Source organism: Vulpes vulpes, chromosome 5 (genome assembly GCF_048418805.1).
Source record: "Vulpes vulpes isolate BD-2025 chromosome 5, VulVul3, whole genome shotgun sequence".
In the NCBI taxonomy this organism is placed as follows: domain Eukaryota; kingdom Metazoa; phylum Chordata; class Mammalia; order Carnivora; family Canidae; genus Vulpes; species Vulpes vulpes.
In genome coordinates this window covers 11,077,000-11,104,568 of record NC_132784.1, presented here as the reverse complement: position 1 = coordinate 11,104,568, position 27,569 = coordinate 11,077,000, and the positions used below count along the sequence as shown (strand labels likewise).

The window sequence follows — 27,569 nt, the reverse complement described above, 5'->3', positions numbered from 1 at the left end:
GGCGAAAGCAGACACCCTGAATGACCAAGACCTGACGTCATTGGTGCTTGCCGCTGAGGCTGGCTCTCAGAGATCTCATCTGTGACCAAGTTCTCTCTGGTTGTTTTGTTTCCTATCAAGGAAATAATCATCCTTCCAGTATCTAAACCACCTGAAAGAACCTATGTCCCAAACCTTGCCCCTAACATCACCCTAAGCTTAGACCCAGAAAGCTTTGCATCTTTCCCTCTGCTTCAGATCATTTTTTTAAAAGATTTTATTTATTCATTCATGAAAGACACGCACACACACACAGAGAGAGAGAGAGAGAGAGGCAGAGACACAAGCAGAGGGAGAAGTAGGCTCCACGCAAGGAGCCCGACGTGGGACTTGATCCTGGGTCTCCAGGATCACAGCCTGGGCTGAAGGCGGGCGCTAAATCGCTGAGCCACCCCAGGATCCCCTGCTTCAGACCATTTTGTCTCCTTTCCTGATTCGCTGGAGAGAAGGCTGGTATCCCTCTGAGTCCTTCCAGCTCTGTTATCACGAAAATAATGGAATGGAGCCTTTTAACCAAATTGCATCCCACTAAGCCTGTCCCAGGGTAGAGGGAGCTGCTCCGGGTGGGACTTTGACTTTAGCTCCCAGAACACCAGCCAAGCCAGTGGGTTGCTGATGAGCAGACCCAGCGGGGGCTTGCAGCTGGCTCTGAAGTCAAACCTGTGGATTGGGAAGGGGTGGCCAGATGCTGCTCTGTGAGGAGCCTCCCTGGATTGATATGCGAGGAGCAGTGGCAGAAAGGAAGAGGGAGCAATGGAGGACTGAAGAGAGGACAGGCTGGGACGAGCCTCGAATGCTGATAACAAGTGGAAAATTTGAAACCTCTAGCACCAGGAGAGGCCGTGACTGAAGCACTGGCAGGAATCCGAGCTGCTGTAATGTTCTTCTTCCACCAGTGCCTTTGAGTCTCTACTCTCAGCATTTGGAATCGACTTTCTGGAATATTCGGATTCTGGTTCAGGGTGGGGGCTTGAAAAATAATCCCCCAAATGCACACATGAAAATGATGGGGGCAGCGTTGGCTAAGCCTGGGCTGTGGTCCCTCCCCAGGGCAGCATGCTGAGGAAGGAGCTGAAAGTCTGGCTTCTCCCACCTGCCACGGCTCATCAGCCAGGCCAGGGGACCTTGGCCATTTCTCCAAGAGTTCACATCTTGTCTCTGGGGCAAGGTGGTATGCTCCTTGAGGGCAGCTATTGTATCTTCCACTTCTGGGTCCCAGGTAGGAGGAGCTCAAGGAGTTTGAGTTTGGAATTTGGGTGGGACGACAAGTGTCAGTAGGATCTGGGAGGGGAGTTTGCCCTTTTCCTGTCCTGACCACGACTCCTTGATCTTTCAGGAAGCAAGGGAGACAGGGGCATGAAAGGAGACACAGGGGTCATGGGACCCCCCGGAGCACAGGGGAGTAAAGGTGACTCAGGGAAGCCAGGCCCCCCAGGTAAGAGGCTGTCCATTGACCTGTTGGGCATTTTCTTGTCCCCTGGCAGACTGAGCTGCAGGGGAACAAGATCCCTGAAAGTCCTTCTTCCTTGTAGGTGTGGCTGGTTTTCCTGGAACAAAAGGAGATCAAGGTGAGAACTCAGAATCCAGGGATCATTTGGGCTGCTGCTGCTGCTGGGCACAATCAAACCCAGGACATGACTCCACTGTCTTTTATTTCATTGCACCGTTAGCCCAGTCCTTGGGGCCTCTTAAAACCTGGCCCTGCCTGAGAGGAACAGGCTTTGTTGTTTTTTTTCTTAAGATTATTTGTTTGTTTGTTTGTTTGTTTGTTTATTAATGAGAGACCCAGAGAGGGAGGCAGAGACACAGGCAGAGGGAGAAGCAGGCTCCCTGTGGGGAGCCCTATGTGGGACTTGATCCCAGGACCCCGGGATCACAACCTGAGCCAAAGGCAGATGCTCAACCACTGAGCCACCCAGGTGCCCTGAGGAACAGGCTTGATTGGTGTTCTGTCTCAGAGCTTCGCCACATTTTGTCACCCAGGGGTGTGGAGCGGACATTCACAACCTGGGGTGCCTGGTGGGTCCTGACACTGCGGAGTGGTGGCAGAGATGAACAAACTGCTTAGGCTGTAACTTTTCTCCTGCTAATTGGACTATTTCATGGCTTCTAAGGGAGTTGGTTAAAGCTGCCCCAGGGAACATATCAGGTGGTGGGAGGTACCTGTGCCACTGCTGAGAAGAGGGACGTGTTGAGGGGTGGGCACCAGGCTCTCTGGCGACCACACCAACCTTGCAGCTGTCACTTGCAGGACAACCTGGAGAGAAGGGTCTTCCCGGGTCCCCCGGCACGGCAGGATCCCCAGGTGCCAAGGGTGAGCCTGGCACCGCTGGCTCCCCTGGCCTAGCAGGTGAGGTCCTCGGGCCTGTGGTGGGCGTGGGGAGGGATGTCTGAAGATCCACGGAGCCTGGCCCTCATCTGCTCCGGGCTTCTGTTGTACAGGACCACCAGGGAGACCCGGGAGTCCTGGAACCAACGGCATGAATGGAAGCAAGGGGGAGCCAGGTAACAGAGGGTGTGGGTAGGCGCTGGGTGCGGTGCTGGGTGTCAGGGAAGGACAGGGAGGAGGGCTGCCTCCCAGTGGGCCCACCAGAAGGAGGCAGAGCGTCACTTGTGCTCTGGCCCCTGAGGTACCCTGGTTAAGGAGAATGCTTTCTTCTGCCAGGGCCCTTTGAGCTCAAAGCCCTAGGGCTGTCCTCTCCTTGCCAAGGTCCCTGAAAGGCCCCAATGCCATGATCAAACTTCTACCATTAAAGAGAAGAGAAGGGCAGCTGCCCCATATTGTCTCCTGGCCTGCCTTCCAGCTGTGTTCACAGTTTCCGTTCTCTCCAGCTGACTTGCAATGGGGCCCCAAGGGTCAGGGCTCTGGAGATTTGGGCAGGGAGGTCAAGAAACCCCTTCTTGCATATTCTCCCAAAGGGGCTCAGGCTGAGAGGAGTGACCCACAGTAACCAAACTCACAGTGACTACTGTATAAACCTTCATGCCAACTTAATCTACATTACAAACCATTGTGCCAACTTAGTTTAGGTTGTAAACCATCAGACCAATGTGGTCGACTTTATAAACCTCTATGCCTATTTTGTCTAGTCACCAAGTAAGTCTGAGCACCTACAGTGGTCTAGAAAGTCTGAGCCACTGTGTGGGTGTTGGGACACCATGATGCATTAGACCCACTGCCGGCCCTCATGCATACAGGTCGGTGCAGGAGACAGGCAGGCGGACTTGCCAGACTGTGTCTGGCACACTCTGTTGTGGGCTTTTGCGTGGAGAAGTGCAGAATGCCCTTTAGAAAGTCAAGTGCAGCCCGGAGGTGTCTTAGCAGTGCAAGGTCGAGCTCAAGGGCTGTGCAGCTGCCTAGGATGGCTGTGGACCGTCTGCTGCAGCCCCTCCTCTGCCAGAGCAGAAGGTTGTGTGTGTTAGACAACCTGATGGCCCACGCAGGGCTGTGTGCAGACCCACACCAGGGGCAGGTCCACTCAGTGCTCATTGATCAAGCAGTTGACTGATGGATGGATTGATTCCTTAAACAAATGTGACTTAATTCAGCTAAATGCTTCAGTTTCACAGTGTCTCCTGTCTGGTAGGGCTGGGCAAAGGCAGAGCAGCTCCGGAGTGATGCTTGAGTCTTATAGAATGAGTGGAGCCTGGCCATGTGGAGGAGGGGAAGGGAAATCTAGAGAGAGAGGGAACTGAGCAGGCAAAGTCAACAGAGGAATGTGGGAGGGCTCTGCAGCCTGCTGTCCCTGGCGTCTGGGGTTGGGATGTGAGAGAGGGTCAGAACTCTGGTCAGAGGGGTGGGTGGGGCCACCTCCTGGATGACCCTGGACTCTGGGCTCAACCATTGTGGTTTTCCCCCAAAATTACCGGGCGCCAAGGCACAGGCAGCTCTAGTACCCTCTGTCCTTCCAGTCCATCCAGCTTCAGAGCTGATTTCTTTCTCATGGACTGTGTGTCAGCGTGAGCCAGGAATCTACTACCTGATGCCATGTAGACTCCACCTGAAGGCAGCCAGCAAGGTTTCACATTCTGGGTGTGGTGGTCACATGGCCCTGACTTGTTGGCCACTTCCTGGTCTTAAATGTTTTTGCCTTCCTTGGTCCCAGATAAAATCTGGGGGTCTGACTTAGGGCCTGAGGCTGCCCTACCCCCATGTTTTCTGCTTGGCTTCATAGTGATGATGGCTTTCGTCCCTCAGTTATAGACAGTGAGTCTCTCTCCCCACCCTTCCCCAGCCTCCCCCCACTCCCAGACTAATGGTTCTTAACTAAGTAAAGGACATTAAGAGTAAAACACGATTTTACCCACAAGGGACACTGTGTCCACTCCCCAGGCCCTCAGCCTGTGTCTCCCACTGTGTGAGGGTAGGGGATTTTGCCCTCCACTCCACATCCTGGGAGGGTTTGCACAGCAAGAGCCCGCTGCTCCTGATAATGAGCATTTCCATGACAACCCAGTGAGATAAGCACTCTTGTTAGTGCTATTTCACAGTGACTTGCCCGGGACTTGAGGAACCAGGAGGTGGTACAGCCAGAGTTGGATCCAAGCCTGGCTGACCCAAAGCTGGGGGCTTTATCCATTACCCTCTGTCATGCTCTCTTCCTTCCCAGGCAGCCTGAAAGTGCACCCTACCCCCATCAGGCACTCTGATGAGAGACCCCTTTTCTCTCCATCCCAGTCCAGGAAGAATTAGAGCTGAGGCTACAGCTCTAATCCTTCATCCTGAGACAGAAACATGATGTTCTCAGGCCCTGCTATGGCTCTTTGTTATTTATCCCAAAACCCACCTCCCTTATAGCACAGAGACCTTTGGCCCACAGCCTGGGGATCATTTTAAATCCATTATCTAGTTCCTGTATATGTGTTGAGTTTTTGGGGGATCTCCATCAATCAGGCCTAGCAGTGAATACCAACCAGGCAAATTCTAAGGGTTATTCCTCACTGTCTACCCAAGTAAATATGGTGATCACATTTTCAATTTGGAGCATGTGATGATTACGACTTATGTAAAATTGCATAGGTTTTCCATATAAACCCACAGGCTTGTCTTGATCTAGTAGCTAATGACTCACATGGACATCTCAAGAAGGAATTCCCATAGGTCCATAATCTGGCTGCACATACGCAGGTCTATATATCATCCCAAAGTCAGAGGTTAATGAACCCTTGGAGAGGTTAGATTTCTTATTTATTTATTTAATTTTCTAAAAAAGATTTTATTTATTTATTCACTCAACAGGCTTTGTTGGGTTTTTTTAAATTATTTATTTATTTATTTATTTATGAGAGACACAGAGAGAGAGGCAGAGACACAGGCAGAGGGAGAAGCAGGCTCCATGCAGGGAGCCCAATGTGGGACTTGGTTCTGGATCCCAGGATCATGCCCTGAGCCAAAGGCAGATGCTCAACCACTGAGGCACCCAGGCGCCCTCCTTTTATTTATTTATTTTTTTTTTTGGAAAGGTTAGATTTCTCAAGTGAGAAAAGGAAGGATGGGTGGTGAGAGTCAGACCTTCTCATCATGGAAGATAATACATACTTTTCAATGTCAGGACATTGGTATTCCCCAAACTAGAGGTACTATGATGTTTGTCCAATTTAGGTTATATCAAATCAGTTTTTTAATCCAATATACTTCCCATTTTGTAAATAAAGTCATTAATCTCTCAAGAGAATATCCAGCCTCACTGGATGAAAACAGAGAAATTACAGTGCCTTCACTTGACCTGGGTAACAGCCAGATCCCATTATTGAGCATTCATTATTAAAAAAAAAAAAAAAAAAAAAGATCAATCTGTTCAGAGTAACAATGCCCCTTGGCCAGGCACTGTGCTTGGAATTTATTCCCATGATCTGAATTCATCTGCTCACACCCCTGAGTTTCATCATCACGATCTTACAGCTGAGGGAGCAAACACTCCCGGAGGGTGAACCCTCCCTTTGGGAGTTTCACAGTTAATATACTCTGAATCTAGGAGTTAACCCCAAAGTCAGATTCCAAAGTGGTGCTTTTCCAGATTGTGTGAATAACATAGAATGTAGGACTCCTGAGAAGTTGGAATCGCCTCCAGTTCTTATTCCACAGCAGATGGGTAAATCTTGGCTCAGCCACCACACCCTCCTATTATTGTGAACGGTCACTTACTGCACCCCAATCCATTCTGGTACAATATTTCACTGTGTTGACACCCCTTGAGGGAAAGGAGCCATCTCAGATTAAAGATGGTGAAAAGGAAATTTTTTTTCATTCTGTCGGGAAGACAAACCGCAGTTTATTACATAGGATATTACCACTCAGTAGAGCTTTCTCCAATGGTCATTTCCTTCACCATTCACAAAACAACATTTTACCAACCCTGTCCCCCCCAAATTTAGTTTTTTATAACCTTTGGTTTTTTCAAAGGATTATGAAATCCTTTGATTTGGGAGGGAGGAAGATTGCAAAAAAACCCACAAAAAATTAATTTTATCTCTGAATCCCTTAGCCATCTCAAAGTTTGTTTGTAAATGAGGAAGGTCTCACTTCCTCTTGTAATCTTGGCATTTCTCTTTCTACCTTCCCATCTCATGAAATGACATTAGAAGCTGCCAAACTCTTACATTTCAAAACACCAGAATTGGTGTTTCAAAAATGCAGAATTTCTGCATTTCAACAGCCTTCATATCTAAAACCTAACAAGAATCGGAATTTTCTATGTCCTTTTATTTTCCTCTTGAGGCAAAGCCAAAATGAAAATAACCTGAAGTCCATTTTCTCACCTGTATTTTAAGACATTTTACTTTGAAGGTAAGCAACAAAGCATAATTCATAATAGCAATTGAGCCCTATATTGTGAATATAATTTCTCAGTTCGTTCCAGTCCCCGTATCTAAGTACTGAGTTACTTCCACAATTTATTAAATTCTACCAATTTCCATTACTAAGTTGTCACTTATAAAACCTGTTCTCATTTTCCTCTAAATTTCTCAGAGATACCTGCAAAAGTCTACAGGCATACCATTTTTGGTCTCTAGCTCACCATCTTACTTTTTGCCCCATAGCTTAATCTGGCAGTTATTAAACTCATCCTCAATTTGCGAGGCTGCACTTAGCCTGTATGTCAAGATGGTATTTAAAGAGTTTCCTAATGTACTGGAAATTTCTACATTAAATCAGAGTTGGAAGACTAGCTCTTCAACTTGCCCTGGGCTGGAGTTTCCTCCCCTGTAGGATATGAGGAATAGTCTAGAATAATATCCAGGTCCTTGCTAGCTTGACAGCACTCTGGGTTTGAAATTGGCAATTTCCCCTCAGAGCAAGAACGTTCTAAGATTTTAGGCAAAACACCAGCTCAACACTAACCAATAAGGAAACCTGTGCTTTCTTTCTTTTTAAAGATTTTATTTATTTATTCGTGAAAGACACACACACACAGAGGCAGGGACATAGGCAGAGGGAGAAGGCTTCCTCTAGGGAACCCGGATGCAGGACTTGATCCCAGGACCCAGGGATCATGCCCTGAGCCGAAGGCAGACGCTCAACCATTGAGCCACCCAGGAACCTCGGAGATGTGTGCTTTCTAACTAAATGATTTTCTCAGAAGAAAGTCATTTCTCTAAATAAACACCTCACAAATAATTATTTGGGTCTTCTCAGCTTGATACGTGTGTGATACCCAGGAAAACCCAGTTAGCTGTGGTTAAGAGGAGAAATCAGCATTTGTTTGCTTCTAAGACAGGAAGGCTGCTCCAAGTAGGTGGGCTGGGAGTGGGTCCTTAAAGTGCCTGTGAGGTTTGTTTAGGGTGGTACCCCTCGAAATGCGGTCCCCGGGGCCAGCTGCATCAACATCACCTGGGAACTTGTTACAAATGCAGAGTCTCAGATCCCTATCCCTGATCCACCGAATCAGTAACTCAGGTGGAGCCTGACAAGCCCATTTGTTTCACAAGCCCAGTGTAGATAATTCTGACGCACCCCTCATTTAGAGGAAATGAATGGCCTAGGGTGGGCTGGGAGTATCTTTGGACAGCCCGAGTGAAACTCCAGGAAGGTGTGAAGCCATGCTAATGGGACACAGGGAACTATAGCATCCAGTGGGAGGCCAAACCGGGGTGACAACCCAACCTCACCGCTCCCTCCCTGTGTGACCTTGAATAAATGACCTAGCATCTGTGACTGTGGACTTCCTCCTCTTCTGTATAAAGGAAAATGGCCCTACCTTGCAGGGCAGGTGAAAGGTGGAACAAGGGTGTATATAAAGTCCCTGGCAGGGTGCCTGGCACAGTGCAGGGAGCAGCAGGTGCTGGGTCCCAGGTTGGTGCGGAGTTGGGAAGGAGGCTATGAAATGAGGTGGGGGAGTGTCAGTCCATGGGGACCACGGGCCTAGTGAATAGGTGAGTCTCTATGATTTCCCTCTGTACAAAGTATGTTTGTTATTTGGTGCTGTGGGGACAGCTGCAGATGGGCACTTGTTTGGGAGGGGACAATAAAAGGAGGTCACAGGGCCTGGGGTCCCTGAGCCATGCTTCCAGGGATAGACTCTTAAGGTAGAGTTTCCCGAAATCTCTAGGACGCAGACAGAGGGCCAAGGGTCAAGGTATAGATTGTTTTTACTATTTACTCACAGCTGAAGACAGCTTTCTGAGTGTGGCTTCTCCTCTCTAATCTTGACGTGTGCAATTCAGATGCTGATGAGTGGAGGAAACAGGTGCTACCTCTGCTGGGCCACCTCAGGTCACAGCAAACAACGATGGGGTTTGTTGGGCATTAAGCCCAGAGCTCATGTGGGCCAGGGTCTGAGGCGGGCCCCCCAACCCCCTTGCCGCAGAGTAGAGACAGATGCAGGGTTCATGGGTCCCCGTGACAGCATTTACTGAGCACTTAACCAGACACAAGGCTTAGCACGTGGCACAGACGACTTCATTTCAGTCTCATGACCACTTCTGAGGCAGCCAGGAGACCTAGAGCAGAAAAGTGAGGCTCCCAGAGGGCAGCACCTTGCTCAAGGTCATAGAGGCAGACGCCAGCCCTTGCTGCCTGACTCTGGCCACTTTGCTGTCTTGGGAGAAAGTACACCATCCACAGGTGAGCCCAGAGAGGGCTTCGCAGTCACGTGACATCAGCCAACTTAGCAGGTTTTATAGACTTGATCTGAGGTCTCCAGGGGACAGAAGCCGGGAGGCATTCTAAAAAGAGGCACTGGAGCGTGTGCAAATGGCCTGTGTAAGCTGGGGCCTGCCTGCTAGGGTCTGACCTCTGAGTTTCCGCCAGCATTTAGAAGAAGTTTGCTGAGCCTCATGCTGTCCCCTCCCTCACATGAGGGGCTGAACTAGGTATCCTCTCAGATTGTTCCAGTGCTTCCTGGTCTTCTGGTGCCAAGGTCTACAGTAGTAACCCTGAGCTCCTGGGGCTTCTGGCCTACTTCCAGGCAGCTCCTGGCCTGGAAGGAGAGTCATCAGAAGGGCTGCTGGCAGCCAGAGATTCCCTTGCTTATTATTTCAGAAAGGGGTCCCGAAGAGGCCCCCCAGGCCCCTTGCCTGCCCTCCATTGACCAGCACACAGTAGGTGCTTAGGAAAGTCAGGAATTGAACTGGGAGGCAGGAATTTGCTCGGGTAGGAACTTCCCGCTGGCAGGGGGCAAGGTGGACCCCCTCAGGGGGTCTGGCACCATGGGAAGCACACCAGTCACGGGTGTGGTAGTGAGCACAGGGCTCCCCTGGCTGCCCTCTCCTAACTGGTATTTCACAGTCAGTACCGAGCTTTCCTTTCCCCCAGTTTGTGTGTCTTGGAGAGTCTTGTTTCTCTGAAATAAAATCAGTCTTGGCACTTAAAATTAAGAAGCCACGATGTTGCCAAACCAACAAAGTATATTACCTCACTGTGACCCAGCACGGTGCTGGGAACGGGGCCTTCCGTGTAGGTCAGTGAATAAGGGGATGAGTGGGTAGAAGGATGGAAGAAAGAGTAGGAGGGAGAGAAGGAGAGAGGAGGGAAGGAGTTTTCATATTAGAACCACAAATAGGATCATCGCCGATGATTGTGGTGATTATTTTTCTACTTTCTGGACACGAGACCCTTTGGCCAAACAAATCTTTAGCCATACTGGGGCCACAGTGAAATGAACCAGCAAATGCTATGGGACATCAGCTGTGGCCAAGGGGCCGCCAACACTCCTGATGGCCAGGGAGTCCCCTCCAGAGTCTTCTGAAAATAAAGATGACTTTATTTGCAAAACATCTCTTGCTTCTTTTCCAATAACATGCAGCAGGGAGGAATGGGATTGGATTGATACGCCGAGTCAAGCTATAATCGGACAAAGAAGGCCAGCCCATAAATCTGGAGTCCGTATGTCTGTCTGCCTCCGACTTTTATCCACTACATTTCTACTTCACCCTAAACACGTGTCCCCATTTATCTGCGGTCTGTCTCCTTTTATGCTCTGCTAAGGAGGCTTTAAACAATTGTGGAGAACCGATGTATCTTTCCATCTGCATTAATCAGACAAAAGGTAGAGGTTGTCTAAGATTAAAAGTGTCTAATATCTAAGTTTTATTATCTTCCTCCCCCCCCCCCCTTTCCTGTATTTCCATCTTAGGACTTCAAGGACAAAAAGGAACAAAAGGAGAATCAGGAGTTCCAGGTAAAGGGCCGGCTTCATTTTAATTTTTCCAAACGATGTCTGGAAAGGCTCGTGCTCAGAGAAGAGGTCTTGCTGACTTTGAGCGTGCTCCTGTCACCTTACCCTCAAGTGGCCTGGGCCCACTCTGTCCCTCAGGCCTCAGATTCTTCCCCTGGAAAACCCAAAGAGCAACAAAACTCAGTGACTGGAGGCAGTAGAGAGAGAGGCCGAGCTGAGGGTAGAGAAAGGGTGACCACAAAAGCCGGTGGTCAGCTGGTGGCCTCAGGCCATGCAGCCTCCACGGAGCTGGGCAATCTTCTGCTGCAGGTGCCAGGTTGGCTGCAAGGCCTCTATCTGCTACCCCATAGCTGGTTGGTCCATCTCTGTCTTGCCTTGGGCTCCTCAAGCTCCTTCTGTCCTCCTCCTGCTGCTTGCCACTGGCATCTTAGGATCGCCTCAGTTTTCCAAGCCCTCGCCTGTGGTCAGTCACTGAGCACACTTCCCACCTAGCACTTCTAGTCTTCTCCACAGCCCTGCCCTCATGAATGCCAACGCGAAACATCTCAAACGCATTTCTTGAACAGTCTTTCTCCCTCATGAGCTGGGTATTCAGTTCCTATTTGAACTTTATACTAAAGGAGATCTCAAGGTCCGGAAACATTCTAGCAGGTTCTCCCAGAATGGCTAGAACTTCTACCCAATTAGGTGGTCTGAGGAGGACCAACAATGTCTGGGGAATCCTGTCAGCTGTTTTTACCTGTGTGCTCTCAACCAGCATCCACATGAGAGTCAGTAAAGAGATCAGAGCAATACCCACCTCCTACCCACCCGCCCTCACCACCCCTCCCAGGTGGACCAAAGACACAGGCTGAACATCCAAAAAGCCCCTTCATGATGATGGGAAAGTTCGGTCATTAAAGACCAAGGCCCTTGGTCCCCCTTGGAAAGCAGAGCAGGGCCTCTGACCGAAGTGGTCTCTCTCCTTACCAGGCCCTGCAGGCATGAAGGGAGAAATGGGAAGCCCAGGCCTGGAAGGCCCCAGGGGTGCATCTGGCCTGAAAGGTCAAAAAGGAGAACCAGGAATGAAAGGTAAGGCCTTAGTCTGTGATTTGTGGGTTCTAAGGAGAGGCCCTGTTGTAAGGGGTTTGGGGGTCTTCAGAACCAGAGGTGTAGAGGTTTATTGGTCCCTGGGTGAGTTCCGTGCTGAGATTGACCTCGGCCCTGAGCACACAGAAGTGAGCAAGGCACAGCCTGGGCATTCAGAGGGGTAGATGCAATGCCCAGCCATGCCCTGGCCACCAGATCTTTCCACAAAGGAGATGCTTCCCACTCCCTGTCTCTTACCTGCTAAGTGCTCCTCACTGATCTGGCTTAAATCCTTCCTGCGGTACCTCAGGCCTGTTTCATCTTGCTCTACCACTGGTTCTCATGGTACATCCAGTCCCCATGATGCCAGGTCACTGGCACAGCTGGAGGAGAGAATCAGACCTCCCCAAACCCCACCCTCCTCCCCATCGCTGGCAAAGAAGGGTGAGAGGATCCTGGCTTGATTTCCTTTAAATTGTGTGGGGTTGGGATGCCTGGGTGTCTCAGGCAGTTAAGCGTCTGCTTAACTTCGGCTGGGCTGAGGTCATGATCCCAGAGTCCTGGGATCGAGTCCCTCTCTCTTTGCCCTCCCCACTCCTCCCCACCCCCAGCTTCTTCTTGCTCGCTCACTCTCAAATAAATAAATAAAATATTTTTTAAAAAATAAATTGCATGGGTTTTGTTTTTTTCCTTTGTGACAGGATCTCCTGGACAGCAAGGAACACAGGGCCAGAAAGGTCAAAAAGGTAATTAGTATTTCTATTCTCTTTAATTTGTGTCTTCGAGGGAACTCTGCACTTGAAAACCGGAGATGAAAAAAAAAAAAAAAGAAAACCATAGGTGAGGTAGGGGAGAGACGCCGACTCTCAGAGAGATTCCTCATTTGGGGAAAGAGCTACCAGGCTTGGCCTTGGACTAAGGGCTCAGAGATGTCCCACCGTCTCCTCCCTCCCCCTGCTTCTCTTTCTGTCTCTTCCCTCTCTCCATCCCCTCCCTCCCCTCTTTCCCTCCTTCCATTTCCCCCTCCACTTTTCCTTTCCTTGTCACCACAAGTCAAGGCAGGATGCGGCCGGCTGGATGTGTGAGTCCAGCAGCAGGTGCACAGAGGCCGCTCGCCGGGTTGTGTTGGTGCCGTGAATGGAACATTCTGGGCTCCGGTGACAGCCGAGCCTGGGGATTCCCCCCGCCCCATGACAGAATTGCCAACAATGAAAAGGCAGAGCCGTCACCCACACAAAGCCCCAGGCTGCTCTCCTCACCTCTTCCCCTTCTGTCTTTCATCCAGGTGAATCCCTGGTGGACGTGAGGATCGTGGGCACTAGGACACGGGGCCGGGCTGAAGTTTACTACAACGGTGCCTGGGGGACAATTTGCGATGATGACTGGGACAATTCAGATGCCACCGTCTTCTGCCGCATGCTGGGCTACTCCCGGGGGACAGCCCTTTTCTCAATGCCACCTGGTGAGTGGGTCCTCCTCCAGGAGCCTCTTCCCTGAAGGCTTTCCCTTTGGAGTCGGAGTTAAAAGAAAAGGATTGGTTGAAGCATCTGAGAGGTCCTGCTGTCCAGTGGCCCTGTCTGCCATCCTTCCAGGTTGGCCACCCCAGGACAAAGGAGACCTGGACAGCCAGGGCTTGGCTGGCTGGGGCTCTCGCTGACCCAACTTGGGTCACTGCCTGCGGCTCTCCAGAAGCCGACTGCTCCATGGCCAGGGGTGTTTGCAAGCCAATGGCTCTCTGAAGGACAGCTGAGCTGCTGGCTCCGGGAGAACAGGGAAGTGGCAGGGTCGGCAAACACATGTGTTCATCTCAGCTATCTGGAAACCAGAAGCCAGGATGGGCCATGCTGTGATCACCTTTAAGGAGAAGGGGCAAAGGAAAGAGAAAACAAGTCAGAGCAGGGACTTCCTAAAATCAGTTTTGGAAAGATGTCTGGGATGCTAGAGACTCGGCCTGTATCGTTCAGCAAAAGGTTCAAAATTTCAACCAAAGAGTTACGTCCCCAGACTGAGACCATTTCTTTGGACACAAGCGTTGACCTTGCAGGGGCACTAAGCCGGCTTCTCCTGCCCTCATCCCCAGATGCTCTCTGCCCATATTGCACCACCCTGAAGGGCCTATGTGCTTTTTAATCTGAGTTCCAGTTGGATTGTAAAACTCCTTTAAAGTATATGTTTTCCTCACATAGATTACACTTATGTAGCTTGCCATGCTGTATATCGTGTGTAAAAGTGTATATTCCTGTAATCAGGTGCAGATCTTCCTCAATTTACAAATGGGGTGACATCTCAATAAACCCAGCATAATTTGAAAACATTGTGTCAAAAATGCATCTGATCCACCTCACCTACCAAGTGTCATAGCTTAACCTCGTCTACCTCAGGGGTGCTCAGAACACCTACATTTAGTCCACAGCTAGGCAAAATCATCTAACACAAATCCTACTTATTATAAAGTGCCGACTAGCCCACGTAATTGATTGAATACTGTAGTGAAAGTGACAAGCAGATTGGTGGCCTGGGGACAGGATGGTTGTAAGTGTGTCGGTGGTTTGCTCTCTTGATCGTCTGGCTGACTGGGAGCTTCTGCTGCCCAGCATCACAAGTGAGCATCGTCCTGCATATCCCTAGCCTGGGAAAGGATCACAATTCAAAATTCCAAGTATGATTTCTACTGGATGTGTATCCCTCTTACACCACCATAAAGTTGGAACCCGTAAATCAAACCATCGTTAAGTCGGGTCTATCTGTCATCCTGCTGTTTTCCTCTGTGCTCTTGATCTGAAATCACTTATATCAGAAGGAGGCGGTTTGGAGGAATGTGTGAATGCTGTTGAGCCAGAGAACAGCCTGGTTAAAAGGGCATTTGAGGAAAGTGGGTACAGTTGCAGGGAATAAACAGGAAGAGACAAACACTGGGAGACCCCCAGGAGGAAATACCAAACAGTGCAGAGATTAAGTATTAGTAATCAGTAATAGATTAAATAACTTAATCTATTTCATCTAACCTTTGGATGAGACTTTTGTCAAGGGGTAGAAAGCAGGAGGGAGGCAGAGTCCATTATAAGAGAGTAAACCTGCCGTCAGCATCTTGGGCCCGAGTGGGTGTGAGGGGAACGGACAGTCTATCCCAAATGGAAGTTTGGCTCTAATCCTGCTCTCTTCTTTTTCCCTGTTTTCCCCATATCCAGGCACTGGGGAGATCTGGCTGGATAACGTGGCATGTCAGGGGACAGAGGGGTCCCTATGGAGTTGCAACAAGAACAGCTGGGGCTCTCATAACTGTAACCACAGTGAGGATGCTGGCGTGGAGTGTAGCTGACCCCCCTGCAGCCTGTCCACCACACTGCACCCGAAGCGTCTGCACACATGGATGCTCAGCTCACCTGGCAGGAGGCCAACCCTCTCGGAGGGGTCACTCTGGGGTAGGGTCAGCAATAAAGCTCAAAGCCCGACCTGGTAACGTCATTGGCTGTGGCTGAAATCACTAGTTCGTGCCTCCCATCTTGTACTAATGAGCCCTACCTGACCCACATATTTCACTGAGCTCTCACAGGAGACAGTGAAGTCTCAGCTTAGAGCCAGGGGGAGGGTGGGCGAGAGGGGGATCAAAATGCCCTGTGGAAAGTGCAGAGCACCTGTAGTCAAAATGAGGCAGGACCATCCCTTCCCTTTGAGCTCCAGCAAGGGAGCTGTTCGCCAGCAAATGAGGAGGTAGGTGTGTAGTTGACACTGGATTGCATGATAAATAGGAATTGTGCCTTTAAGCATGAAAATTAGTTTTCGTAAGGTGTGAGCTCCATAAATGGACTGTTGTCTGTTTTATTCACCCATGTGGGGGCTCAGTAAGCATATATTGAATGAGCGACTGAACTAAACCAAGAAGGTAGAGCAGCTGATGTTCCGAGAAACTCAGCTCCCACCTCCCTTTTCAGGCTTTTCCAGGGCTCTAAACTTTCCAAGTACAATCTCTTGTGCTCTCGCTCTCTCTCTCTTTTTCTCTCTCTCCCTCTCTGAACATCTTCTAATTAGTCTCTTCCCTGCACTCCACCAACCACCTCTTCATTCTCCAGGCGGCAGCCTGAGATATCTTTAGAAATGACAAAGAAACCACCACGCTTTAGGCCCTGACTAAAGCCTTCAGTGGTTTGTTCCCCCAGGCAGTAGGCCACACTCAGCACCGGACTTACCAGGAAGTGCCCCTGACAATGGACCCTACAAAGACCCCCCTTGATGCTTTTTGTTTCCTCTCTGTGTTACCTACACAGCATGCTAGATTCTTGCTGTTTTCTGATGGACTCTCTGAATAAATGAAGGAAGGAAGGAAAGAATGCTGAGAAGAGTGCTCTGCTTTTCTGCACTGGGATTGCTTCAAAGTTTCCTTGCAGCTAGAGGGCAGGTCCTGGTGTATCATACTCTAATTTTTGTGACTGAGGACACCCCACTCAAACAGTTTCCCGGATACAAATATATGGTTTTCTCCAAAGGTGAATCTGATCCTCGGTCTTTTATATTTTATAAAGTTAGCTTTCAAAACAAATTCATGAAGCCCCTGGTTTACTAGGTGTATTGTAAAGTTTAAAAGTTCCTATCTTCCTGCTGCCTCAGCATCCCCACAAACACGCTGCAAGCACCCAGTCCAGGGAACCAGGTGTCCCAGTGCGGTAAGGTGGGCCTCTGCCACCAGTTCCCCTTCCTAGCTCCTGTGACTGTGACCCAGTGCTAGTCAAACACCAAAGGGCATCAATGAAATCCCCTCATGCCCTTTGCCTGTGCACCCCGGCCCCCAGTAAAGGCCCTTAGCCATGGGTCCTTGCTGTCTCTTGGCTCCCTACCTGCATAGCTGAGCCTGGTCCCTTGGTGCCCTTCCCATGTAGCCCCCTCTCAGCCTACAGTGATCTCTCTAGGACCTGTGAGTTTAATAAGCTTTGTTTCCCTGCACCTCTCCTGTGCCCCCTCTTGTGGTAGCTCCTGAGTGACCATCCTCTAAAAGGACAGGGAACACTAAAGCATCACAGGATACGTGATGTTATTCCCATCCTATAAATGAGCAGAGTTGTAGAGAGGTTAAGTGATGCGGTACGTGGCTCTAATCCATCACCCTCATGTCCATGGCCTTTCCAGCATGATTTTGCAGCTCATCGTCAGCAGCTAGGGCTGCTGCTCTTTCACTCTCTGGGAATTCCTATCACGTGATGAAAACGAGCCCGTGCTAGCCCAGAGGGGGACAAGTGGGCATGTGGAGCAGGGTCCAGTCACCCCAACTGAGACCACCCTTCATCACCCAGCCTATAGCTGGCCACAGTCACAGTTGGGAGTTCAGCCAAGGCTCATCAAGCCTGGCCCACATAGAAGGAACTAACTGTCTAACCCACCCATAAACTCATGAGCAATCACTGTTGGTTGTGGCTTAAAGCCAACAAGACTTCAGTGTGGTTTGTTATATAGCAGTAACCACCTAATAAAATTAACTTAACTAGGGACACACAGCTAGGGGAACCTGGGTGGCTCCGTGGTTGAGCGTCCGCCTTGGGCCCGAGTGGTGATCCTGGAGTCCTGGGATGGGGTCCTGCATCCCGCTCCCCACGGGGAATTGCTTCTCCCTCTCCCTATGTCTCTGCCTCTCTGTGTGTCTCTCATGAATAAATAAAATAAAACAAAGAGGACACACAGGTATTAAGAGGCAGAAAGGGATTTGAACCCAGGTCTGTCTGACACCAGTAAGATTAAGAGACAAAGGAGACTTGCCCGTGCCCATACCTCCACCTGCAGCTCCTGTCCTAAGCTCTCAGGCCAAGCTAAGCAGAGAAAGCTCCAGAACCACAGGCAGAAGGGGGTGGGCACAGCTCGTGGCTGCAGTGTGGGCACACTGGTTTTGTGGCCGATGGTGGGGCTGAAGAGGAACTGGGTAAAATTAGCAGGACAGCACCCTCAAGGCCAGAGAGCAGACTGGGGCGGGCCGCTGAGCGCTGGGCATGACCTCCCGACCTCCGCCAGACACTGCTGCTGGCTTGAGAGGCTTGTCCTCCTTCCTGCTCCCCCTCCCGCAGCCGGGGTGGCCCTGCCGAGGCCCTGGGGACGGGCACCTGCACGGGGCAGGCCGGCAGGGCGGAGGCGGCAGGCCCTGGGGGAGCCCTCTCCGCAGAGCCCCCATCACTTCTGCAGCGCGGGGCCAGCCCAGAGCTTCCGGGCAGCCCTGGACACGCGGGGGGGGGGGGGGGGGGGGGGGCGGGGACCGCGGGTCCTGGGGCCGGCGGGCGGGGGCATCCCATGTGCCCCGGATCAGGCTTCTATCTGGGCCATCGAGGGGCTGACTCTGTTGGCCCTGGGTTCTTTGTTTTTTTTTTTTTAAGAAATTTTTATTTTTTAAAAAAGATGTTATTTATTTATTTATGAGAGACACAGAGAGAGAGGGAGAGAGAGAGGCAGAGACTCAAGCAGCGGGAGAAGCAGGCTCCATGCAGGGAGCCCGATGCGGGACTCGATCCCGGGGCCCCGGGGTCATGCTCGGAGCCCAGGGCAGATGCTCAGCTGCTGAGCCACCCAGGCCCTCGGGGCCGCGCAGACGGAGCGGGCCGTGGCTGCGGTGCCGCGGGCCAGGCCTGTGACTACGCAGGCAGGACGGCCAGGATGGGGCGGGCCGCCCTCCCCCGCCCGCAGGCCCACGGCCTGGCCCGTGCCTCCGCTGCCGGCTGCTCGCGGCCGCTGCCCCGGAAGTGCTCGGCCTTGGCCGGAAGCGGAGGAAGACCCGGAAGCGGAAGCTGCGTCCCGGCGGCCGCCGGAGGGCGGCTTCTGTCTTGAAGGCGGAGGCCCACGAGGCCCTCTGTGCCCGCTGGAGACCGTTTTGGGGAAAGACTATGGGATTTGGGATCAGGTTCGAATGCCGACACCGATGCCCAGGGGTGTGGCTTTGGGGAAGTCCCACGGCCTTAGAGCTCGCGCTTCCCGGTCTGTAGAGCGGGGACTCATGATGAGACACAAACGGAGGTAATACACGGCTCGGCTCCCGTGGGCTCACTGCTGCGCCGTCGGCCGGGCCAGGACGGCGGGTCGGGGTCGGGGTCGCGCCCCCCTCCCTACCGCGTGCCCGCCCGCAGCTGCGCCGGACGCCTTTCCCGCCTCACGGCCCGGCTCACGTGCCGCTTCCTTCCGGACGCCTTTCCCGGCGGTGCTCAGTGCGGAGGAGTCCTCGCTCCCTTCCGCTCCCGGTAGCCCATCCACGGAAGAAAGGACAAGTCAGAACCCCAGATCTGAGGGCCGGCCGGGCTGCGCACCGTGCTGGAGACATTCTGTTTTTGTGCTGGTTAGCCACGATCTTACTCATTCTTCACTGCAACCCCGGATGGAATGGGTCCTTAGGATTTCCAATTTACAGGTGGAAAACTAGGCCGAGAGAAGTAAAATGACTTTTCCTTGGTCATTAAGACTCATCGCCAGGTCTTCTGGTTCCGAATACATTTTGCTTTGCACCACCCTGGACCCAAGAAGCTTTCAGAAAACGTACATTGTCGCAACACAGGAACCTGCATTAAATCATATGCAAACAACGTTCCTTGGTGGGGATGTTCTAAGTCTTTGGGGCTCAGGAGGGGATCATAACTGCAGGAGTTTGTTCATTTCAACACTCGTCCCTTCCCCTCTGTGGCAGAGTAATCAGAGGTGAATGAGATCAAGTCCAGGAATATAAACCATCAATTCACAAAAGAGACACCATAGGCCAATAAACATTTTTTTTTAAGTTCATCCTTACCTTCAATGAAAGAAATGCAAAAAAAAAAAAAAGAGATCATTTTTTTTAAAAGGTTTTATTTATTCATGAGAGGCGCACAGAGAGAGGCAGAGACACAGGCAGAGGGGGAAGCAGGCTCCATGCAGGGAGCCCGACGTGGGACTCGATCCCAGGACCTCAGGATCACGCTCTGAGCTGAAGGCAGGTGTTCCAACGCTGAGCCACCCAGGGGTCCCAAAAGTGAGATAATTTATTTGCATGTCAAATTGGCAATTAAAAAAAAAATCCTTGCTGTTGGTCAGAACAGCTATGGCCATTCACCCCTCTGTCCCCTCTGCCTTTCCTCCCACCACATTTTCCCTGAGCCCTACATGCCTGGATCCACCTGGCAAGATGGTGCTCAGCAAAATTTAGAACAGTTCCTTGCCTCTCTTCGCTCTGTGGGCAGGAACGGTGTTTGTCTTGGTGTACTCCTATTATTTAAAACCGTGGATGGCACACAGTGTATATATATCATGTACGTGTATGTAAGATGTACATATATATAATAAATAGCTTTTAAAATGTATATACCTGGGGGAGAAATTGGAAAGAAACACACCAAAATGTCTCTCTTTTACAGGATTATGATTGATTTCATATTATTTTTATTTTCTCATGGGCCTTTATTTTTTTTAAATACTTTTCCATAAGTTAGGGGTTGTCTACCATGAGTATATATTTATAAGGCAGAAAAGAGATCACTATTTAAAGTAAACAATACAAGTACAATATGCATCATCAAAGAATCCAGAATCTTCCCTGTCCTGGGCTCAGACTTTCAATTCTGGCCCCACTGTGTGCTGCCGTGTGTTGCTATGTGTTCTGGAGCTCAGGCTCCTTGGAGTATGAGAGGCCTGGCGTCCAGAAAACATCTATGCTGCGTGGGGGGCGGTGCAGGGGATGACTTTATATTTTATAACAAGACATAGTCAGTTCTGTTTGTATGTTCATGAGAAAGACCCAGTAGTGAGGGAGAAATTAGTCAATCAGGAGAGAGGGCATAATTTCAGCAGCTGAGTCCTTACAAGGGCTAGGGGTCAGAGGGGTTCTGAACAATTGGTAGAACCAAGATAGTTCTTCCATGGTGGCAGGAAGAAAGACAAAAATATGAATATGTAAAAGCCAGTGCATTTGGTGGTGGGAAGATGAAGGACCGGTGGAGTTCTCACTGGATTACTCCTGTGCGCTCAAAAGGGCAGGAGCCAAGATCAGCAACTAAGCTGTAGGTGGGGGAGGAATGGGTGCTGGAGGGCCAAGGGAGAAGACTTTGATGCTACAGTGGGGAGGGAGGGGCCACATTGGTACCTTTACTGGAAATACTGGGAGTAGTCAGGCAGCCATCCACTGAGGGCTGACCCTGTGCCAGGCACACCCATTCTCTCATTTGATCTTCAAAACAATCTGCAAGAGACAGACCCTAAATACACAAAACAAATTGATGGTTATCTGGGTGGGAGGGGACGGACAAAATGGGTGAAGGGGAGTAGGAGGTACAGGCTTCCGCTTAGAGAATGCTGAAGTCATGGAGATGAATGGCACAGCATAGGGAACGTGGTCCACGTACTGTGATGGTGTTGTATGGTGACAGATGGTAGCTGTGCTTGTGAACATAGCTTAGTGTTACAGACTTGTCGAATCATTACGTTTGTATGCCTGAAACTAATGGGACATTGTGTGTCAACCACACTTCAATTAAAAAAAAAAGGCAAGATAAAGATTCCTGAAACCGTCATCCAGATAAGGAGCTATGTGTCCAAGGTTACACAGTCAGTAGAGGCAGAGGGTGGATTTGACCCCAGGCATGTCTGATGACAGAGATAAGTGGTCCTCCACGTACCTGCTGAAGATGGCTTTGCTGAGCTTCATGCCCCGCCTCCCATTCTGCCCAGCTGGGCACCACCTCATGCCACCGCTCACCTCCCAGTCAAGTCCTGTTTCCTGAGAAACCAGCAAATCTGGGGGCTCTTGTATATCCATGGCTACCAAAGCTTTAATGTCCTACCAGGAGAGTTCAGAGGTGTTTCTGACGAGGCCCCCTCTGTACTTAATACTGAGCTGTACCTCTGTTTACCTTTCCACTTGCCACCACCCTGATCCCAACGTCACCAGCTCACATTTGCATTTTCCCCTGCAGTTTGCCAGAAATTCACCTGTGCCTTCTATGAGGGAGTCACCGACACAAAGCTTAACGACCTAGTTCCTATTCCCTACAGCCAGGGTCCGCAGGGGAAACCACAAGTGAATATATTCTCCTTACAGTGTGATGGCCTGGGCTGGCCTGTGAATGTGGGGATCTTTGCTCTGAACCTCCATCAGGCCCAGGGTCCAGTTGTGATTCCTTCCTTTGGTCCCACTCCCCAAATCTATACAATAAAACCTTAATGAACACACATGAAACACCCCTATGGTGTCCCCCCACTAACTACACTCAAAATCATATAAAAGGTAACACAAGACATTTACAAGTTTGTTAAGATACACATTAAAATGGCATTTTTTTTCCTCTGGATTTTCTTATTGCGGTGCTTTGATAAGCTGTTGAAAGCTCTCCTCTGGCTCTCTGGTCCTTTTGGTTGGGACTGGGAAGACTAGAGCAGGAGCAGAGTAGGTGCTTGATGCGTACAGGCCGTTAGTCTCCCAGCGAGAATCTGGTAGACACCAGGCAGTGACTGCTCATTGCAGGTGGTGGCAGGACTGCTGTTGAGGAACAGTCTGGAAAGGGGTGGGCTTCAGGCCTCTCACTTGCCTCAAACAGAACCTGGCTGCCCCTAGCTCCAGGCCTGCTGGCTGCACCCTGCTTTCCCTTCAGGGCACAAGGCCTGGAGGTTTGCATCTGTAGACCTGGTGGTGGTTTGGGGGGTTGCCTTCTCACTGCGGGCACGCGGGGGCGCTGCAGGCCGTGCTCAGCCTGCCAGGTGCCTGCCGTCCTGTCTGGCTCCACCAGTGCCTAGACCTCCAGAGGCTGCGGTCCCCCCATGGCTCCCTGGCCTGGGGTGTCACCTGCTCTCAGCCCTCCTGCCTCGAAAGAAATACACGCCCTTTATCTGTGCTCAGTCCGGGCTTCCACTAACTTCCTTCCTCCCCCCTCCTCCTCATCCCTAGGAATAAATAATCTATAGTTGGTCCTGGACAGAATGCTTTCAAAAGGGCATGTCCTAAGGGGTCAGCACCCTTAGGATGCAGGGAAACTTTCGTTTATTAAGCACTGACCGTGACCTGCTACCATATGAGGTTCTTTATAAGTATTAATTCCTCACAACAATCCCATGAGAATCGATAACTCCCATTTTACTGAGAAGACAACTGAATTCAGAGAGGTTAGGTTATTTGCTCAGGGCCACACAGCAAGCTGGTATGCAGCAGAGCTGATGGTCTAAACACAAGCTGACCCATAAACCCATGTTCCTCTCCTATACCTGCCATCCCTTTCCCATACTTACACCTCAGGGCAAAGAATGTGGGCAGGAGGAGGTGGGTACCAGGTGGGTACCAGGTGGGTAGCAGGTTTGATGGAAGGACTTCTGAAGAGCTCCGGGGAAAACTGACAGTTCTTTCTTTCTTTTTTTTTAAAATAAATATTTTATTTATTTGAGAGAGCTGGAGAGAGCATGAGCGGGGGTGCGGAGGGGAGGTCAGAGGGAAAAGCCGGCTCCCCACAGAGCAGGGAGCCCGGTGTGGGGCCTGATCCCAGGACCTCAGGATCATGACCCAACCTGAAGGCAGACACTAAACCAACTGAGCCACTGAGGCACCCCTGAAAACTGACTGTTCTATTATAGAAAAAAAGCACCAAAGTAGTCAAGTGACCTGGGTTCTAGTCCGTACTTAGTCAAATTTTGGATTGTGACCTCCTCCAGTCATATCCTTCTCCAGGGCTTGATTCCTTGTCTGGACAAGGAAGAGTGAAACTAGGTCATTGCCAAATGTCCACCATCTCTGACAGTTTGTATATGCAGGACTCCCTGGGTAGGGGTTTCATCCAAAGACTGGCCAGTGAGGACAGGAAAGAGCCAAGAGGGCTTCATGCAACCCATTTCATGGTTGTGCCACCTGGGAAGTGGGGTCTGAGTCCTGGAGAGCCAAAGGCCCTGAAAAGTGTCCCCACCCAAGGTCTGCTTGATGGTGGCCAGTTGGTGTGAGAAAGCAGGCGAGCAGGGAAGCAAGTGTCCTCAGAAGCAGGTGCTCAGCCATGGTCTCAGTGGGCTGGTTATAGTGGTCTCATGCTCTCTGGCATGAGGAGATGCTCCCCAGCATTATATAGCCCCCCTTCCCTTTTAGAAAGCTGTCTCTCTCTTTAGGCTCTTTCTGTATAAGCCCTAATGGGTTTAACTCATTCCAACAAATCCTGCCCAGGCACATTCTAAGGGACAGACCCTGTAGCAGGTGCTGGGCAAAGGAGAAGGAGATGCCCCATAGCAGCTAGGCCAAAGAGCTCTCTGGGGGGGAAAGAACCATCAACACACAATTAGATGATCCCATACAGGGTCCAGGGACACAGAGCAGGATGGTGAACCCAAGGGGGATGATGGGGTTCATGGGAGGCTTTCTGCAGAAGTCCCTCCCACCATTGGGAGGATGATTGAAGTTGCCCAGAGGAGCAAAGCAGAGGAAAGATGTTCTAGGAAGGGGGAGCTGTATGAGTGGGTTGTAGGGGCTGCACATTGATGGGACAAGGCCAGGGAGGGGCCTGGCACAGCCCAGCTAAGAGGGTCCAAGGGCTGGGACAGGAGCCTTGATGCCCAGAGTGGAGGGTGGACTCCAGGCAGATTCCTGGCTGGGGTGCCCAAGAATATAGCTGTGCTATTCACCAAAGCAGATAATTCAGAAATGGGGCAGATTGTGGGAAAGAGAAGCATGAGTTTGACCTATGGGACGCCCAGAGGAGCTAATTGGCATGGGCAGGAGGGAGTCATCAGGGCCGCCTTGGCCTGCTGAGGAGGCCCTCCCAGAACATCTGAAGTGTGGAGAGTTCTCAGAGGCAATTAGAGCAATTCTGTGATTCTGACTGTGGCCCCTGCTGTCATTGATAAAAGAGGCTGCAATTAATTAAAAATGAGCCTCCTCCCTGGTATTCTAGCAGTTTGGCCAGAGAGCTCTGCTCGCCCCCATCTGTACAGGAACCCTCCTGGGTCAGCTCAGTCAGAGCTAGGATAGGTGGGCTGGACCAAACCTTGGGCCAGAGGCAAAACTAGCCTCCAGAGCCAGCAGGCTTCACAGGCTCCTGCGTGGGTACACTTACTTGACAAAGGTATAGAGAGCAGTTCTCTGTGCCAAGCACTGTGGCAAGTATAAGGGATCAGGGAGTGAAAGTCATGATTCAGGATCCCAAAGACTTCACAGTCTAGTGAGGGAGTTAGGGACATCAACAATTTCAACACAGCATACAGTCAAAGGTGCCTGAAGGAAGAGTATTTGAGAACCCTTGATGGAGGTGAGGGAGTAGGCATTCCATGCTCCCCTATCATTACTTTCTGGTGCAATGATAAGAATTTCCTTTTTTAAATTATGTGCCAGGCCCCTGAGTTGAAGCATCTGTAATATGTATCATTACCTTGAAGTTACTCTATACAGGGAGAAACCAATGCTCAGAAAAGAATAGTTGTCTTATTGCAGGCCACACAGCTGGTGAGAAGAAGAAATGGGGTTCAAACCCAAGAATATGTGACTGAGCCCAAACTCTCCACCCCCAGGGTGCATGCACTCAAGCCCCTGTTAGCTCATTCCTACAGAGGCTCAATGGTAAAGTAGAGAAATGAAAGAATATATGACCAAGGCTTGCACTGGGGTTGAGAAGGAAATGTAGAAAAACCAGAAGGTCTAGCCTTTGAGGATCTTTGGAGGGCATGATTTGAATTGGATTCCTTCATGTTAGAGCCAAGCAAAGGTCTGAGAGGCCAGGAAATTGGCATTAAGACACAGTTGGGTTGACTGCTGAACTGGATTAGAGCCAAGGTGCCCTTGTCCCCAGCTCAGGGCTCTTTCCATCCACCAAGTTGTGCCACTCACCGTGGGACATGCACACACATTTGCCCAAATTAGTGATTCATTTTGTCTTTGGCCAAGACAATACTTTGATGTTTGAGGATCACCTGAAATGAAAGTTGCCCAGAACATACTCCTGCCACGGCTGTATCTTCAGGCAAGATGGCAGGGGCCTATGGTGGTGGTGGGGGAACATCGTGAGCACCTTGCAGCAATATTTTCCTAAAGGTATTCAGGAACAATATGCAGTGACATAAGGACTTCACAAAACGAGAAACAATGTGGTGCGAGGGGTGGCCCAGAGGGATCTCCTAGACTGGCCCCAGTTGGCTGAACAATTCAGTGTTTCTCACGTGTGGCCTTGGCTACTCAATTATTATCTTAATGTAATTTTATTTAAAATCTATTATGATACAAAAGTAGTACATGCACATAATAAAAAGATCAAATCATACTCAAAAGCATAAAATCGATAATAGCAATGCCTTTCTGCCTGCATGGAGTCCCTGTCTTCCTTCTAAATGCTCTTTAAACCCAATAGCCAAAAGCCAGACTCATCATTTCCATCCAAAGACCTGCTCCTGCATTTCTCATCTCATTTGATGGAGTAACTATTCATATCCTGTTTTAAGGCAGACATGCTTACTAGTCTGACATGTATCCTTCCAAAAAAAAATGTAATGTCATCCATATAACAGCATATGCTTTTTATCAGCGTAATGGTATAATTCTAGACACACTATTCTCTACTGAGCTGCTTTTACTTACACTTCATCCTTCCTAATGGCTACATGATATTCCACAGTACAGATACAGCATAACTCGTCAATTCTGTCCCCAGTTGATGAATATTAGGTAGTTTGTTATCTTTAAACAGTGCTGCTCTGAGCATTCCTACCGGTACAGCTTGTGTACTATCCAGGACCAGGTGGAGTTGATGAGTCAAATGAGATATGTGGCTTTTTTTTTTTAAAGATTTATTTATTTATTCACGAGAGACACAGACTGAGAGAGAGAGAGGCAGAGACATAGGCAGAGGGAGAAGCAGGCTCCTCGCAGGGAGCCCAATGCAGGACTTGATCTTGGATACCAGGATCAGGAGCTGAGCAAAAGGCAGGCGCCCAACCGCTGAGCCACCCAGGCATCCCGGGATACGTGTTTTAAATGCTGACATAATCCTAAACAAGCTTCCAAAAAGGTTTACCAATTGACTGCCACCAAGAGTAAGAGGATGCCTATCTCCCCGAATCCTGGACAGCACTTGACAGTAATGAGCATTTTAATATTTTCCAATCTGAGATGTGATTATTGAAGTCCCTTGCCATTTTAAATTACATCCTTTTAATTATGAGTTGAGAATACTTTCATATTGGCTTTCGCTTTTAAGAACTTCCTGTTGACATCTGCTCATTTGGGGTCTTTCTCTCAATGATTCTTTCAATGTAATTAGGGAAACGAATTTTCTGCCATATGCACTACAAATACGTATACAGTTTGTACTGAAGAATCTTTTTTTTTTTTTGTACTATAGCTTTTAATTTTGTGTGTGTTGTCAAACTTATCAATCATTTCCTCTGTGGCTTCAGGGTTAAGCTGTTCTTTAAATATTTTGTGGCTAGTTTCAATTTTCACCCAACTAGAACATAGGTTCTTTACCAGCATTGCCTGAAGATTAGATAGATGGATGGATAGATGTGTGTGTGTGTGCGTGTGTGTGAGAGAGAGAGAGATGGAGAGAGAGATATGGGAGAAGTATCTGACAGTATTAACCATTGCCTCCTTTCCAAAAAGAAAGTTTTTAAAATTCAAAATGTATAATGTGCTTTTTTGGAACATTGTCTCCCCTTCATTTTCTCAATGTTTTTGGAGCCTCACTCCACTGTCTCCCTGACCCCTTTTAGCCTTCCTCCCCCCTCCTTTCTCTTCTGTTTGACCCTTCAGAATGGGCACTCACCCTCTTCTTGCTTCACTGTCCATACATTCCCTGGTAGAAACGGTGCCACAGGGTGGCTGGGGGTGGTTACCTCAACTCCATCTGCTTCCTCCCAAAGCCACCTCGAAAGCAGATGAAGGAAAGAGAGAGAAAAAAGCAAGTC

At 49.9% G+C, this 27,569-nt stretch overlaps 1 protein-coding gene across 1 annotated transcript in view; it reads left to right on the top strand.

Moving 5' to 3' along the window:
• The window catches only part of MARCO (macrophage receptor with collagenous structure), a 37,893-nt gene extending 22,705 nt beyond the window's left edge, over positions 1-15,188 (top strand). Inside the window, exons 8-16 of the mRNA XM_026017749.2 lie at positions 1,376-1,474; positions 1,572-1,607; positions 2,291-2,389; positions 2,482-2,544; positions 10,614-10,658; positions 11,628-11,726; positions 12,425-12,469; positions 13,009-13,185; positions 14,912-15,188. Of these exons, the coding sequence (XP_025873534.1) occupies positions 1,376-1,474; positions 1,572-1,607; positions 2,291-2,389; positions 2,482-2,544; positions 10,614-10,658; positions 11,628-11,726; positions 12,425-12,469; positions 13,009-13,185; positions 14,912-15,042 (794 nt within the window). The 3' untranslated portion in view covers positions 15,043-15,188. The remainder of the gene's footprint in view (positions 1-1,375; positions 1,475-1,571; positions 1,608-2,290; positions 2,390-2,481; positions 2,545-10,613; positions 10,659-11,627; positions 11,727-12,424; positions 12,470-13,008; positions 13,186-14,911) is intronic.
• The last annotated feature ends 12,381 nt before the right edge of the window (positions 15,189-27,569 follow it).